This window comes from Panthera pardus, unplaced genomic scaffold (assembly GCF_024362965.1).
Source record: "Panthera pardus isolate Hobbes unplaced genomic scaffold, ASM2436296v1 HiC_scaffold_24, whole genome shotgun sequence".
NCBI classification, from domain to species: Eukaryota; Metazoa; Chordata; class Mammalia; order Carnivora; family Felidae; genus Panthera; species Panthera pardus.
The window spans coordinates 100,494,754-100,512,857 of NW_026526810.1; the positions used below are offsets into that span (position 1 = coordinate 100,494,754).

The window sequence follows — 18,104 nt, forward strand, 5'->3', positions numbered from 1 at the left end:
ACTACATTTTAACCCAACAACTACATTTTTCACCCAGTTTGAGTAGTTGCTGATGACACTCCAGAGAGGCTTTCCTATTGTAAAGATAAAAGAGTATATATATGCAACAAGTGTTAAGCCAGCATTATGGTAAAGTACTTTATGATTTTTATTTTTCCTCCTCTTTGATTGTATATGCTTCTTTTCCTAAATTATCCATCAGTTGGATTCATTTTGTGATTCATTGTGGTTAATTGGATTTCTCACTCTCAAGGCATCCAAGTCAAGAAGGCACCGTCAAGTCAAACTTGACTCTTCTGACTCTGATTCTGCATCTGGTCAAGGACAGATCAAAGCAACTAGGAAAAAAAGAAATAAAGAAACATTGAAATCAGCAGGAAGGAAGATGTCTTCCAAAAACAGAGGTAACTTTTTAAAGTCTTTTTGAGACTCAACAAGGGATAATGGGTCTTATTCAAAGCCTCCCCTTACCATTTTTTTTAAGTTATATTCCTATTTTATTTTCATTTTTTAAAAATTCTTTATTTAAAAATTTTTTTAAGTTCATTTATTTATTTTGAGAGAGAGAGAAAGAGTGACAGAGGGAAAGGGAGAGAGAGAATCCTAAGCAGGCTCCATGCTGTCAGCACAGAGCCCAATGCAGGGCTCAAACTCACAAACTGAGATCATGACCTGAGCTGAAATCAAGAGTTGGACACTTAACCAACTGAGCCACACAGGCACACCTATATTATTCTTTTAAAATATGTATGTCGTGTGATAATTATGGCCTTAGACAATTTTGCACAACAAATACATCCAATGGAAACTGGACAAATTACAAAGATAAACATGAGGCTAATAAAGCTATTACATCATATCAAACTTACCTATTTTTTCTTTATTAAAAAGGATTAGACACTTGTTTGAGAACCTTGTGAGATTTAATATAAGAAATAAATTAGTTATCTTAGATTCTTAGAATCTTACTGCTGAAAGGGACCCTAGGAGTCATCAAATTCATCATTTCATAGATGATGAGATTCAGTTCAGGTCCGTACAGATTAAATAACTTGTCCAAAAGTCATGTAGCTATATAGTTATAGAATCAGTCTAGAATTATCCAGAGCATACTTTATTAGTAATTTTTGTGTGTGAAATAATGTATTCTATAAACTGTATTTCCCTTTAGCTGCATTAGTTAAGATGCACCTTTTCTTTTAAAAAAGTGTGTCTATAAAATTAACCTTGGTATGTGATTCCTAAAGAAATGACATTTTAATAGTTTAATTTTTAAGAAATTACATTAGGTATTACATATTCACCATACATACACACATAGCAGACTCAGGAGAAAAAAAAAAGCATTAGAAGCATTAGTAAATATTCAGTCTAGTATAAAACACTCCCAGCTTCTAGAGCAGTATAAGAAAATATGTTACAGCCTTTTAGCATTGTTTTCCTTCTTATACTGAGGCAATAGAAGGGGAATTGAAGTTAAATTCCTTTAGCATAGTTCAGATATGATTAAGTTCAGTAACAGTTGCTTGAAGAACACTGAACATTCAGAGGAACAGATACCGTATTTGTTAAGGATAATCAGGAAATACTTCAAAAGCAGATTTCTTTAGTTCTTTTTTACAAGGCTAGCAGATATTGGGAAGAGAACTATTAGACCAATCTCACTTATAAGTATTACTGATAAAAAAATCCTGTTACATGTATCAGAAGAATCCCAGATATAAAACAACTTGACTGGGGTACCTGGGTGACTCAGTGGGTTAAGTGTCCAACTCTTGATTTTGGCTCAGGTCATGATTTCATAGTTCTAGAGAATCAAGCCCTGTGTCGGGCTGTGTGCAGACAGCCTGTTTGGGATTCTGTCTCTCCCTCTGTCTCTGTCCCCAGCCCCACTCACACATGCTCTCTCTCTCAAAATAAACATTAAAAAAAAAAAGAAAAAAAACACCTTGGTGCATTCATTCCAGGATGCAGGGATGGTGCAATTAGGAATCTCAATATAATTTGCCATATAAATAGGTTAAAGAGGAAAATGTAAATTCATTATAACACTAACCCAAGAAGATGTTTGATAAAATCTAGCATCCATTCTTGATTAAAAGAAGAATCCTCTAAATTAGGGGGTCAGCAAAACTGTTGTAAAGGGCCAGAGGGTAAATATTTTAGGCTTCATGGGCTGTCTGATTTCTGTCACATCTACTCAATTCTGCCATCGTAAGGTGAAAGTAACTACAGACAATATATAAATAAATGAGTGTGTTTCAAAAAAAGTGTGTTACAAAAACGGGTGGTAGGGCAGATTTAGCCTGGGTCCATAGTTTGTCAATCCCTGCTCGAGATAAAAGAAGTAGATGGTTATTTCTTTAACTCAGTTTTAAAAAGTGTATGTCGGGGCGCCTGAGTGGCTCAGTCGGTTAAGCGGCCGACTTCGGCTCGGGTCATGATTTCCCTGTCTGCGAGTTCAAGCCCCGCGTCGGGCTCTGTGCTGACAGCTCAGAGCCTGGAGCCTGTTTCAGATTCTGTGTCTCGCTCTCTGTGACCCTCCCCCGTTCATGCTCTGTCTCTCTCTGTCTCAAAAATAAATAAACGTTAAAAAAAAAAATTAAAAAATAAATAAATAAAAAAAATAAAAAGTGTATGTCAAAAGGCCACCTCATGTTTGTTGGTAATATATAGAAGTATCACAATTGTATTTAATATTGATCTTGAAGGGCTAGGCCTATTAGTGTAATTAGGCAGGAGAGTGAAGTGAGATATGCTTTTTTATAAAGGTTATAAAATTACCATGATTTATAAATGACTGATTTTATGTTTAAAAGTATCTTAAAGAGAATTCACTGAAAAGAAAATAGTAACAAAAAATTTAGTAAAGTAAGGGATACTACTGTGGACCTTACAGAAATTAAGAGGACAATAAATAAAAGTTGGGAATACCTTTTTTAAAAAATATTTATTTATTTTGATAGAGAAAGTGTGAGTGGGAATGAGGCAGAGCCTGATGTGAGGCTTGATCCCCAAAACCATGAGATCATGAGCTGAGCTAAAATCAAGAGCTGGACTGAACTGACTGAGCCACCCAGGTGTCCCTGAATACTTTTGTGCCAATAAGTTAGATAGCTTAGATAAAATGGATATATTTTTTAAAAGACATTTCCACAACCAATACAAGAAGAAATAGAGAATCTGAGTAGTTCTATGTTTACTAAAAAATTAAATTCCCAGATGGCTTTGCTGGGAATTCTAGCAAACACTTAAGAAAGGAATACTGTCAATCCTGTTCTTTCTGAAAAAACAAGAAAGAACACTTACCAGCTTATTGATACTATAAGAAAAGACAACTAAAGACCAATATCCCTCATGAAAGTAAATGTAAAAATCCTTACAAACTGTTAGCAAGTTGAATCCACCAGTATATTAAAAGGACAATTTGGTAGGACAAACTAAGGTTTATGCTAGGAATATCAGGCTGGTTTGTTTAGGAAATAAACCAACATAATTCACCAAATTAGCAGAATAAAGGAGAAGGACTATATAATCATCTCAATAGATACAGACAAAATATTTGACAAAATCCAGCATCTACTCATGATAAAAGCTCTGGGAAAATTAGCGTTAGAAGGGAACTTCCTCACCCTGATAAAGGACTTCTGTGAAAAACTGTAACTAACATCATACTTAATGGTGAGACCATACTTTTCCCCTAAAATTGGAAACAAGGCAGGGATGACCGCTTGTTGCTCCTCTTACACATCATACTGGAGGTCCTAGCCAGTGAAGTAAGGCAAGAAAAGGAAGAATAGACATTTAGATTGGAAAGGAGGAAGTAATACTATGTCTGTTTGCAAATGAAATTATTTCTTACTCAGAAACTCTCAAAAAATCTACACAGTAGCTACCAGAACTAATAAGTTTAACGAGGTCACAAGGTGCAGGGTTAGTATTTCTCTGTGCTAGCAATGGAATAATTGTTAATTAAAAAAAATGTTAAAAAGTATAACACCCAAAACACCCAATAACACCCAAAACACAAAATACCGTGGTATATAGGTAACAACATATGTTCAGGATCTGCATGCTGAAAACTACAAAACTATGAAAGAAATCAGAAAAATTAAGCAAATAGAGGGATAATATGGACTTCCTGGATTAGAAGACCCTATACGTTAAGAGTCAACTAATCCCAAATTGTTCTGTAGCTTAAATGGAATTCCAATAGAGTTATTTTTTATAAATTAACAAGCTAATTCTTAAGAATATAGGGAAATGAAGAGAAACCAGAGTAGCCAAAACAGTTTTGAGAAATAACTGTAAAGCTTCAGAAATCAAGACTGTGCTCTCTGCAAAAAGACAGACATACAAGGTTAAGACATCCTAGAAATAGATCCATACTTCAATTTTATATTCATATGCAAAAAACAGACCCTCAACTCATACCTCTCATCATTTACAGAAATTAATTTAAAATGATCACAGACCTAAATATAAAACCTAAAATTATGAAACTTATAGACAAAAACATAGAAAATGTGGTCTTAGATTGGGCAAAGACTTTTATACATGACATAATAAATACAAGCCATAAAGGGAAAAAATTGACAAATTGGACTTGCCTCAAATTAAAATTCTTTGGAAGACACTGTTAAGAAAACGAAAATACCAGACTACAGACTGGAGAAAATATTTGTAAAATACAGACCTGATGGAGGTCTTGTATCCAAATATATAAAGAACCGTCCAAACTTAATAATAAACAAACAACCCAATTAAAAAATGGGCAAAAGATTTGAGCAAGACACTTTGAAAAGAATATATAGATGGCAAATAAACATATCAAAAGATGTTTGACATCTTATAGTTATTAGGAATACAAATTAAAAGCATAATGACATTCTATTTTCCCTGTTGGAATGGCTACAAAAACCAAAAAACAAAACAAAAAAATTGGCAATAACAAAAGCTGATAAGGACACAAAACAGTTTGAACCTTTGTACATTTCTGGTGGGAATCCAGAATGGTGTATAGTCACTTTAGAAGACTGGCAGCTTCTAATAAAGTTAAACACACGACTTAACCATATGACCTAGCAGTCCTACTACTCCTTGGTATTTACCCAAGAGAAATGAAAAATTATATATTCACATAAAAATTTGTATGTAAAAGTTTATAATGGTTTCATTCATAATTGTGAAAGATTGTAGACAGCTTATATATCTTCAACTGGTCATTGGATAAACCAACCGTGGAGTAAGCATCCAGTGGATACTATGCAGGAATAAAGAAACTACTGATAACATGTGATAGCATGGGTGACTCATATGCATTGTGCTAAATACGGTGCTAAATACATGAAGGAAGACAGATACTAAAGGCATATAAGACATTCTGGAAAAGGCAAATCTGTAGGGGCAGAAAACATTACTGGTTGCTAGGAACTGAGGGTGGAGGGAGGTGTTGACTGCAAAATGGCACAAGGGAAATTTTCAATGTGATAGAAGTGTTCTGTATGGTAATCACACAACTGCATTGTCCAAACTCCTAAACCTGTAATTGAAAATGGTGACTCTTGTTATATGTAAACAATACTTCAACAACCAAAACAAAACCAAATGAGAGGACATAAAGACTGATTAGTTTGATTATATGTAAAAATTCTGGAAGATTAAGACTTTTCTTCTAAGGTACCAAAGAGAACTGAGGTTTCAAAAGCTGCAGGAGCATTTTTTATTAGTAATCAACCTTCACACAAGTGCAGAGAGAGGTCAGCTGACCAGGCTGCTTTCTTAAACCCCTAAAAAAAAACAGGTAGTGAAATAGGGTGTGTGTGTGTGTGTGTGTGTGTGTGTGTGTGTGTGTGTGTGTGTGTTTAATGTAGTTGAGGAACAAAGGAGAAGCAAGTGCAAGATGGGAAAGAAATTAAAGTGTTTTTTTTTTAATGTTTATTTTTAAGAGAGGGAGAGGGGGAGGTGCAGAGAAAGGGGGAGGGCAGAGGATATAAAGCGGGATCTGCACTGACAGCACAGAGGCTGATGCGGGGCTCCAACTTACGAACTGTGAGGTCGATGACCTGAGCTGGTCAGATGCTCAACTGACTGAGCCACCTACGCATCTCAATGAAAGTTTCTTTTCATCTTAAATATTTGGCAGGTGTAACTTATGAAATATCACTTCCTTCACTAACTGTATTTTATTACTTAATGTAGTTGAAACATTTTCATCACCTCTGAAATTAACTTTAAGAACTGGTTCTTTATCACATCCAAGATTTGTTACTGAATTTACTTAGAAGTATTAGGGAGGATTTAACCCGTGAGAAAGAAAGTGGCTCAGAAGGTGTTGTAAATACTCTGAAGCAGAGGTGGTTTGTTAGTCTGTATGTTAATAGAGGTCCATCTGCTTACTTCATAGTTTCTTTTTAATCAAAAATTCATTTCCCTAATGTGAAAGGGTATTTTTGATTTCATGCTCTTTCCAAGAGACACCTTATATTCTATAAAATGCAAAAGAGTTTGTAAAACTACTTGCAGCATATATAATAATGTTAACATTTCTAATTTTAGGGAGCTCTTACCAATTAGTAACAAAAGGGCCACCACTCAGTAGAAAAATTGGCTTAGGAGATGAGCAGGCAATTCACAAAGTGCAGTCAACATGCATATGAAGAGATATTTAATCTCAATAATTAATATAATTTAAAATATGATTTTTATATAATTTGTTAGATTGGCAAAGGTTAAGTATAAGTGAATACCCATTGATAGTGAATGTGTGAAGATGTAGAATCTGAATTTAAGTGGGAGTATAAATTGGCACATCCTTTTCAGACAGCAGTTTGGAATCATCTGTCAAAATTTTAAAGGTATGTGTCTTTCAATGTAGCAATTTAATTTCTCGGAATTTATCCTTTACAAGTGACAAAAATAGGACATTCACTCCAGGATTATTTGAAATGGCAAGTACTAAACAACTCAAATGTATAACATTAAAAAGTTGGGTATATAAATTTGTCAGCCCATATAAAAGAATATTTTGCAGTTATTAAAAAGCTAGAGAAAGTTCTATGTATACGGACATGAAAATATGTTCAAAATCTATCAAGACATTGCTTAGTGAAAATGTTTTTTTATTTTTTTTAATTTTAAAGACTTTTTTTTTTTTTTTTTTTTTTTAAGTTTATTTGAGAGAGAGAACGAGAAAGCATGGGAGGGGTAGAGAGACAGGGAGAGAGAGAGAGAATCCCAAGCAGGCTCTGCACTGTCAGTGTGGAGTCCAGTGCAGGGCTTGATCCTGCCAACTGTGAGATTGACCTGAGCCAGAATCAAGAGTTGGATACTAAACTGACCGAATCACCCATGTGCCCCAAAAATGTCTTTTTAAACAGGAGTATGATTGCATTTCTGTTCATAAAAATATATGTAGACATAAACACAATATATATCATTGAAGAAATCTAGAAGCTTTTTAACAGTGGTTAATTCTCAGGGATGGGATCATGGGGAATTTCCAAGTCCATAAATTTCTGTAATGTTTGAATTTTATGTGATAACTATATGTTACTTTAGTAATCGGGAAAATTCAGAGATTTTTTATTTTTAATAAAATAAACGTAACAATAATTTCATAGGCTTAAGACAAGTAGAAGGATTGGTATGAAAAAAAGTCAGGGTAGTTGGAAGTATAGAGTGACTCCATTTTGCTTGGAGTGTAAAGGATGGGTTGAGGAGTTAATGTAGAAAAATATGTTGAGGATTCCATTGTGACCAGCCCTGAAATGTGGAACCAGCAGACTTTGGTAGGCAGTGGGGAGTCATCTGAGACTTCTGAGCAAGAAAGTGGTATGACCAGTTTTCTCTGAAGAAAATCAATCTGGGAGTAGTATGGTGGGTAGGTGGGGACAAACTGAAAATAGGAACACTAAGTAAAAGGCTGTTTAGGAGTAATGAGCATCTGGCCAGGTGGTGGTAGGAATTAGACAAGCAGACGAACAGATAGGAGAACCAATGTCTATAACCAAACGTAGATGCAATTTAGAGGTATGTCACCAAACACAGAGGCTGATGGAGAGGGGTGAGATAAGGATGCTTAATGCAACTGAAGGAATATTGGTGCCTTTAACAGGAATAATGATCACAGGGTGAAGATTTCTTTTGGGGTAGAATTTGCCCTGATCTGCCTTTTCAGGTTCAATTCCTATAAGAGCCGTCTGGCACATAAGTAACTGCTCAGTGTATTGGTTGGATTTACCTAAATTTGTATTATTTAAGCTCCAGCTATATCTGTTCCCGATCCTAGACCATAGCATGCACATTTCTAGGAGGACATCAATAATAGTAATGATATGGTTGTGAAGAAGATAGCGGCTATTATTTATGCCACATTTATGATCTGCCACAGTTTTTTCACTTGTCCAAGGTCACCTAGCTATAAATAGAGCTGAGATTTGAATAGCATTCTGTCTGAATACAAGCCTGAATCTTTAATTGCTATACTTGCTGTTTCTCAGGTAACTGGAAATAAGGATCTGGAGCTCAAATTAGACATGCAGTTAGGTACATTGTATTCTAGCTGCATGTCTAGTAACCATTTGTTTTGAGATTGAGCATTAGTCTTTAGTTATAATTGTGTCCCACATTGGTAGCTTTGAGCACAGTATAACCATCTACCTGATACCCTCTGGGGAGTTAGTGTTTGTGATAACTGAGGTTAATGATTTAAATGTCAAAATTTACTTTTTAAAAGTTTATTTATTCTGGTTAATATCTTTCTAAAACATTCTTCTCTATATATTTCTTGTTTTCTACAATGTGCACTTATTTTTATAATGAGAAAAATACTAAAATGTATTTTCTGCTCTCCTTTTTTCTAGAACATTGTACCCTAAACATAAATTTTCTCTTTACGACTCAGAGTTATCATCATAAGCATATTACATTACTGGGTTTTATAATAATTGTATCAAGGAATATGTTAAGGGGCACCTGGGGGGCTCAGTCGGTTAAGCATCCAACTTCGGCTCAGGTCATGGTCTCTCAGTTCATGAGTTCAAACCCCACGTCGGGCTCTGTGCTGACAGCTCAGAGCCTGGAGCCTGCTTCAGAGTCTGTGTCTCCCTCTCTCTGCCCCCTCCACCACTCGTGTGCTGTCTCTCTCTGTCTCAAAAATAAATAAACATTAAAAAAAATATGTTAAGTGTGGGGAAATTTATCTTTATACTTATGGCTTCATGATACAGTACTTTGTCAGCTCTTAGGTCTTGTTTTGTAAAAAGTTTTTCTGTTATATTTATTGTGGTGGGTATCTTATTTCTACTCTCATTGTGGCTTGTTGCAATTTTTGGCCCTTTTGCTCCTTCTTAACTGTAATGGTTTAGGAAACTGGGTGGCCATTCAATTCAGTTTTTATGTACAATAAATGCAATCAGGTTCTGGATAAAGGCCTGGATAAATAAATGCAACATACCGGTGACTAAAGTTCATAAGCTTTATTTACTGTGTGGACTTTGAGATAAACATCTGAAGTTTTGTGTGCTTACTTCCTGGTTCCTTGTATTTGTATTGTACTTCTTGGTTTGTATTTGGTTTCCAAATACAAAAGCACTGTATTTGTTTTTAAGAGCTTTTAGAGAGGGGCGCCTGGGTGGCTCAGTCGGTTGAGTGCCGACTTCGGCTCAGGTCACGGTCCGTGAGTTCGAGCCCGGCATCGGGCCCCTGTGCTGACAGCTCAGAGCCCGGAGCCTGTTTCAGATTCTGTGTCTCCCTGTCTCTGACCCTCCCCCGTTCATGCTCTGTCTCCCTCTGTCTCAAAAATAAATAAACGTTAAAAAAAAAAAAAAAAAGAGCTTTTAGAGAACGTTGCTTTTTAGTTTTAAAACTTAATGTAGAAATCCATCTCTAAAATGTAGTTAATCGTCATGTGACTAGATGAAAACTTTTTTCTCAGCTGTCAGTTTTTAACTCAGTCCTTTGACATTGTTGGATAGATTGTTAGGTTGTAAATGTGAATTTAGGGAAAAACCATTAATAATGGATATGGATGGACATTGCTAAAAGATTGTGAAGAACAGTATCAGTAACTTTGAGTAGATTGTACTGATTATAATTCTGCGAATTGAAAAATTTTATAGGTTCAAGTTAAAAAAAAAGTGATTAGATATACAAAAAGATTTCCTAAAACTGCCATCTTAAAAATCATGTAGTAATTTACTATAATTAATATTTATGATTTGCAAGTAAAGGTAAAATTCTATTTTAATGACTTGAAACTTAGTATTATTTTATTAAGCTTGAATTGTGTTTAAATGGAAGCTTATTACCATTTACTCAACTCTACTTTAGAGCAGTCTATTCACTGCATAAAGTCTATACTCCATTAAGGTCCCAAGCATACATACGTTCAGAGTAGAAAGCTTAAACTTATTTTCATTTAATTTCTTGCCTTTTGCACTGATAGGTACATATTAGCATATGTCCTAAATGAAATACTGTGGTATAAAAAAAGTCAAATCCATATTTAATCATTTAATAAATATTTGTTGAGGCTCTACTATATGCCAGGCACTTTTCTAAGTGCTGGGGGTACCTTAACTTAAATCAAAATCTATCTTTGTGAAACTTACATTCTAGTGGGAGGAGGCAGACCATAGAGAAAGAAATTCACATATAATAATAGATAAGGTGGTAAAAGGATTGGGGAAAAGAATAAGGCAGCGTAAGGAATAGAGAATGACTGGATGTGGGTATTGATGTTGGGACCTAAAAATTACGTGCTAAATGGGACCTGATAAGACAACGGTGTTTCATAAATTTGATTATGATATTTCTTCAGGCACCAGAAGGTTGATGTAGAAAAATCTTTTGGAAAATGGAAAGTCAATGGCAAATTATGACTAGAGAAATCTGTCTTGTAGAGTATATATAGTGAGAAAAGAAAGTATACATTTAAAAACAAGGCCATTAACTTTAAAATTACATTTGTGATTAGTTAATAAAGTTGAAATAACACACATGATTATTCCCTGATGTCTGTAGATATAACCCGTGATGTGTGTGAATAAAGCTTGAGTAAGATACTCATGTTTGGTTAATTTCATTTTCCCCCTTTTTCTCCATTTTCTTTACTTTAATGGAAGACTTAGGTTCTTTTCAAAGCTTAGATTTGTATTAGTACTTAAAAACAGATACATGTTTTAAAATGCATATTTCTCTTTATCATTACAATTTTAGCTTTAGTTTAAAAATCTAATTTTTGTTATTGTAATAATGACATTATTTGTGTAAAAAATTTTCTCAAAGACTAACATTCTTTGCTTTTGTATAAAATCATTTTCCCAACTATTTCCAGATGACGTGCAGAATGTACATAAAGAAGATAAATCTTTAAGGCTGAGTATGCCTGTAATTACAGAAGAAGAAGAGGACAATGAAAGTTTTAGTGAAACAGGTACAGATGAAATTTTGTTAAGCTCCTGATGGAAGGTTTTGTTCTTAGAGTGTCAAGATTTAGAGTCCTTAAAGAGCTTGATGGTTGGCTGTATATTCCTGTGGTACTTTCTTCTTTGACACTTGGGGAATTTTAGTATTAATCATACCATAAATCATGACACTTTAAATGTTAAGACAATAAATAAATGGAAAGGAGAGGTAGTGGTTGATTGAGGTGAGAAGTGAAGGTAACATTCTGTTATTAGTAAGTGAATATGCCTCATCATGAGGATGTCTGCTTGAGTACTCCTAACAAATGGCAAGGTTCACAAGTTACAAATTTTTGGATAAAACTTTAAAAAGATTTTATTGTTAAAAAATAGTTATTTCAAATTCTAAGGAAAAATTTTCACCTATGAAATGATGATTGTAAAGTATTTAGTGGTAAATTGCATGACGTGAATTAAAATGGCTACACCTTTTAGTGTAGTTGTAGTTTTCATAATTTGTAGTTTTATTAAACAACAGTTTAAATAATATTACCTCTGGTAATGATAGTATTACAGAGAATAAGTTATATTTAGCAGTCTAGGCTTGGTAATTGGTAATCCAATAATGAATATAATGTGGATTAAGAATAATGCGTAAGGACTTGTTTCATTTTTGCTCTCTATTCATTCAGCATTTATTGAGTGCCTATCATGTTTCAAACACTTAGCTATGTACAGGGCTACAAAGACATATACTACTAGAATTTAAGAACCATTTTATTTTGATCACAGTTATGTAGATCTGAGCAGTGACTGGCTCATAGTAGACTTAAGTAAATGTTTATTGAATGAATCAGATCAGTCTGTGCCTTCAAGAACCTTACAGTTTAGTTAGGGAGAAAAACAACCCAGTTCATTATGGTAGAAACAGGGTTTTATTCAAGTATATAGAAGACAAAGAATAGACATCTAAAAGGGAATATTTGTACCTTCAGAAATGTGAGTGCTTCTGTGATTTGCTTATGGCAGCGTAAAATAGTTCTTTACAATCTTGTGATGAATTTCACAACAGTTTCTTTCTAGTCTTGGTTGGCAGCTTTATTTTGTGAGTCAACAATTAAACACACATACACACTTTTATGGCTGTTTGGCAAGTCCCATTTTTGTCAGTTTGTGGGGCACCTGGGTGGCTCAGTCGGTTTAGCCTCCGACTCTTGATATCAGTTTAGATCATGATTTCACGGTTCGTGGGACTGAGCTGTTAGCGCAGAGCCTGCTTGGGATTTGTTCTCTCTGCCCCTCCCCCCTCTCAAAATAAATAAATAAACATTAAAAAAAATAAAATCTTTCAGTTTGTGATTTCTAAAAATTTGGTTAAATCATGACATATGCACATGATTTAACAATTAAAATGATTTTATAATATTCATTATAAGAAGCCACAGTCTTCTGACTTTGACTCCTATTTCATTCTTTCTTCATCACTTTTGACTCTTTATTGTTTTGGTGTTTATTACCTCCATGTCTTTAAATAACAGGTGTATTTTGTCACTTCTTTTGTGGATTATCTCTTGACTTGCCACTGAGGATTTAAGTCTCTTTAATATATTTTTCACATCCCACCTCAAATACATGTATACTTCCCAGTTCCAGCCTCCCAATTTAATTATTATTTTGCTTATATCAGTATTCAGCATTTACAAAACATTACTGGCAATAGAGCCATGTAATATAGTATGATTCTTCCTTAATCTGTAGATTTGTTATTTTTCCTTATTTTTTGCCTTATTTATTTTTTCTATAGACTTAACACTGATTTTTCCTCAAACTTTTCTTCATTTGCATAAATCTCCTCTTAGGACATTCACACACATGAGGCATTTTGTCAGTTTCATCTTCTTAAAGAAGTCTCTTGCTGACCTCTGAACCTGCTTTACTGTGGAAAGTTTGCTGCCTTGGTCTGCTGCACTCCATCCTGGCCATTGCTCTCTTCTAGGAATCTAGAAGATTGCTGGAATCTCTTTTTCTTCTTAGTTTCTTCCTTGTTTTTTCTCATTCCTTTTCCTGTCACTCTTTTGTTTTTCATTGGTGGGGAATATTTCACTTCTTCACATCTTTCATAATTTTCATGTTTTTGTATCTTCTGTTATTTTGTTTTAATGATCTGTAATTTTTAGGTTCACAGCTATTTCTAGATAAACACTCAGTTGAGTGTTCGTTGTGGCATCTGCTGTTGTATCTGAAAAGATGTACTAGGGGTTTGGGTTACATTTTCAGGTTTAATTGAAATGAAAATCACATCTTTATCTCTCTTTGCACTGGTCTGTATACCTTTCAGATCTGGTTTACTGGGTTTGTGTTAGTTATAGGGAGAGCATACCCCTATGAAACAACTTCAAAGTAGCCAATTATTAAATAGGATTTAGGAAGACTAGGACCTACCTTAGTAGATTTTCAACTGCAGTATATCCTTTTGAAGAAAATCATGTATGTTGGTTTAGGATTTATTTTTGGAGCTTTGTTTGAAGGCATTCCAATTAAGCAGCTATATAGTTTAAATGTATGGTATCAGTTAAAGTATTATTTTTTAGACCTGACAGACTTCTTAATTTTATGTCTTTAGAGTTCACGGCACCCAAGAGGAAAAGAAAATCCAGAACAAAGAACCTGGTGTAGAGTTCTTAATTTTGACCTTTCTGAAAGAAGAAAAGATTATATTTTTTGTATATTGAACAGGAAGACGGTCAGTATTAAAAATAATTCTTCTGGGAAACTGTAGGTTATTTCTTTGAAATGACAATATCTTAACATAGTTCTATACTAAAGGAACAAAAAATTAGAAATAAAAATTTACTTCAGAATTTAATTTTACCATTTCTGTTTATGAAGTCTGCATAAATGGAAATAAAGTTTGGATTTAGAATGTAAAAGAAATAATCCTGTTATTTGCAGATTATTACTGTTTCTGAAAACTTTTTGTGATGTTTTATTACTACAGTTCTGATAATATTAACTATTTAAAATACTTGTTCTTGAAATAGTAATGTTTATTACATGCAAGTGGTTAATTATATTTATAGTCTGGTAATGGATTTGTTTATGATGTCTATTAACTATTCTATATATTGTATGGTTGAGTGCAATACAATTTTTGCCTTATTTGCTTTATTTTTAAACCTATGAAACTTCTGTGGTCCGTAACTTAAATGATTGATAATTTAGGAAGCTCAGTTTCTACTTCTGCAATCAATTAAATATTGTCTGGTGCTTGTTTCAAAGCTCCCTTTGGCCTAACATTTATGAATGTATGTATGTTTGTTTGTGTATATATAGATACATGTAGGCATGTGTCCATATGTACACATATGATTAGTTCAGTGCATTTAAATACATTTAAATACTAATTATTTCTGACAAAACCTTTAAGAGTGGTAATGTGAATTCTAGAATGTGTCGTACATACAGAAAAAAATGTCTATAGCTTTGTGGATGTGCGTCTGTTTAATTTCTCATTTAAGACCTTTAAATGGAGATCACTTAAGTTATGTTGTTTGAATTGCTGCCATTAGCAGACCATCTCCAGACCATGTAGTTGGCTCTGCCTGTCTTACAGTTGATTATACTCCATGTTGTCTTCTAGCATTGTAAATTCAGGAATTTTGCAAATGTCCTGTGAGTGAAAATGTGTGATATCTGTCATCTTTTAAAATCAAAATACTAATGCTAGCCCAAATAAACTTTTATAAGAATCTATGATATCACATTTGTTATCAAAAAAAATTGTTTCCCCTGATTTCAGATATTCCCAGTAGTAGATGGGGTGGTTTTCATAATGTGGACATTGGGTAGAGCTTCTGGGATTTAAAAATTCTAGTGTTAGGGCACTTGGAGGTATGGATCTGTTATTGGCCTCTTGTGTACTAGGTTACTTACTAGAGCTTGTCTGATCATTAACACTTACAGACATTGTAAAGCTAAAGTTGCCCTCTGTTTTTGCATAATAGTACTTACAAAATACAAGGTTGTCATTTCACTTATACAATGAAGAAACTCTGTCTTAAGATGGTAAGTGCCTGGCCCACATTCACAGAGTTTGTAAGTGATGCATCTGGGATACAAATACAGGACTCTTGCCTATAATTTCAGTGTCATTTTACATAAGACAAAAGAACTGGAAATCCAGAGGAATACTCTGGACTGTAAGCAATAATACCCTATTTCACAGTGGCTTAAGCAGTAAGGAAAGTTTAAAACCAGTTAAGTCTCAGTGTAGGGTGGGTCTGAGTTATCAAGTACGTCTGTCCCATGATGGCTTCATATGCCAGGTTTGGGTCCTCAGGGAAAGCTGTATTTCTGCGTAGGGAACTGTTCACCACCCAAGTTCCCAGATGTCAGCCAGGGACCAGCCTTGCAAGCCAACCTTTCTAAGGATTGCAGTCTCAGGCCTGCTGGGGTGCCTCTTTTGTGCACAGATTCGTCTCATTTTTCACTATTTCAAACAGTGCTGTGTTGATCTTCATGTGTATATCTTGGCTCACTTAGGCTGGGATTTCTGTTGGATAAACTACACATGGATTTGCATGTTGTACTATGTGAATATATGTAAAATTTTGTCAATTATTGCCAAATTGAAATCCAAAAGGAATGCCAATTTACTTTCCTCCTAACAGTATTTACAAAGGACTTGCCACGTCTCCGTTACACTTGTTATCAATCTGTAATTTTTGCCAGTTGAATATAGCCTGAATCTTAACAGCAGAAAATGTAGAAAGACCACTAAAAGTAACAAAATTGTATTAAACAGTTGTGAGTTGTTATATGGCCACATCTGACACAGTATAATGCTTTAGCCGATAGCAAGTTTTTCATGAATATATGATGATAGCATGTGAATCACTTGATAATTTGCTTTAAATATGAAATTGAAGTTTATTAAATAGAATTCAAATAGAAAATATTTGTGTTTAACAGGGATTTCAGAATTAAAATATGGTGTCATAATACTTGCTACCTACTAAATTAAGTTCTTTGTATTGTCAACTTGATTATAATGCTGCTTCAAGTCATAAATACATGATTTTAATATTAAATACTTACTAATTTTTTATGAGGAAGAGCAGTTGTGTGGCAGTGTTTATAGTCACAAGATATATTTTAAAACCATTCCAGGGGTACCTGGGTGCTCAGTCAGTTAAGCTTCTGACTCCCGATTTCTGCTCTGGTTATGATCTTATGGTTCATGGGATCAAGCCCCACGTTGGGCTCTGCACTGACAGCATGGAGCCTGCTTGAGATTCTCTCCCCCAGTCTCTCTGCCCCTCCCCCTGTTTCAGGCTCTCTCGCGCTCTTTCATTCTCTCAAAGATAAATAAATAAACATTAAAATTCCACTTTCAGAAATCTTAATATATGAAAGTACTGTTCAAAGTAGAGGCTTGGAATTTTAGTAGCTTTAATGTCCTATGCCAGGCTTACTTGGAGTATTTAAAAACAAGCCATGAATAAAAGAAGTGGAGCCATACAGGAAATGGAGCTTGTGTAGATACTGACTAGGGCAACATTTTTCACTTTGAAAACAAGATATTGTAATTTATGTCTTCAGAAGAAAGTGACCCTGTGTGTTTTCTTTTCTGATACTCTTGAATTTATGTTGTAAGCACACCTATGATCCCATCTGGGTTTATAACCCCTTAATGCCTCAAAGGCTCCCTGTGAGTGGACATTTTTAATGTGGGGAAACATCCCCAGTCTCTTTAACACCCGGTTAAAGTGCTTATTCCCTGAAACGGACACGGTTGTATCATCTGCAAGCTCTTTCTTACTGCCAAAGGAGAGATCATGAACCAACTTTTAGGCAAGGATTTTGTTTTCTTACAGGCATTTCCAGAACAGTGGTACCATAGGGAAATGTATTAAAAATGCATTTATCTAAATGATTTGTATACCTGTAATTTTCTGAACTAGAAACTAGAGAGTCAAATATTTGTATCCTAGTTCTGCCACTAGGATTCATTATGTATCCTTAAAAAATTCCTTTTTGTTTAAATCCTTTTCTCAGTTGTAAATTCAAGATGATACAGAACTATTTTACTAACTTGTTAAAAATATTTAGAATTGCATAATGCTTTGAAAATGCAAAGATATGAATGCTAAATTTCAAAACAATAACAGCTGGAAAGTAAGCTTTTAAAAAGTACTTGAATGCCAAGGAAACCAGAGTGATTTATTCGTGCTTAATGTGATTTTTGAGGTGATTTTCTTAGGCCCATAATTGGAAGCTTATGTGTTTACACAGATTTTCAGATTGACATGAGACAGGGCTCTCGGCTCAACGGACAAGGAGAGCCTGCTTTCCTTTTTGTCAAGGTGAATTAGCTACAATATATATCCTCTTTCTAATAACCTATTTTGGTTTTGACAAAAAGATTCACAGATATATAGAGAGATCAGCTATCTTTAATTATCTTTAAAAATGAATTTTATGAACTGAAAATTAACTTTTGCTTTCACCTTTGTAAAGAGCCTAGGAAAATAAGCAGAATTGTTAATGCCTTCCTAACTTCCCCTTGATTCTTGAATTACAGTTTCAAGAATGCTTGCTTTTTAAATGGCATTGAGAAGACTGTGGTGGGTGCTTAACTATTCACATTTTCATTTATCTTCTGAACTATGTAGTAATTTTCATTGCACATTAAAA

At 34.3% G+C, this 18,104-nt stretch overlaps 1 protein-coding gene and 1 long non-coding RNA gene across 4 annotated transcripts in view; one reads left to right on the forward strand and one right to left on the reverse strand.

Moving 5' to 3' along the window:
* SNAPC1 (small nuclear RNA activating complex polypeptide 1) overlaps positions 1 to 15,161 on the forward strand; it is a 42,602-nt gene extending 27,441 nt beyond the window's left edge. For all 3 annotated transcript variants that reach the window (XM_019451608.2, XM_019451605.2, XM_019451606.2), the window contains 3 exons: positions 254 to 404; positions 11,339 to 11,437; positions 14,032 to 15,161. In XM_019451608.2, the coding sequence (XP_019307153.2) occupies positions 254 to 404; positions 11,339 to 11,437; positions 14,032 to 14,084 (303 nt within the window). In that variant the 3' untranslated portion in view covers positions 14,085 to 15,161. The remainder of the gene's footprint in view (positions 1 to 253; positions 405 to 11,338; positions 11,438 to 14,031) is intronic.
* The window catches only part of LOC109268359 (uncharacterized), a 30,618-nt gene continuing 12,742 nt past the window's right edge, over positions 229 to 18,104 (reverse strand). Inside the window, exon 3 of the long non-coding RNA XR_008417219.1 lies at positions 229 to 338. This is a non-coding gene — a long non-coding RNA (uncharacterized LOC109268359). The remainder of the gene's footprint in view (positions 339 to 18,104) is intronic.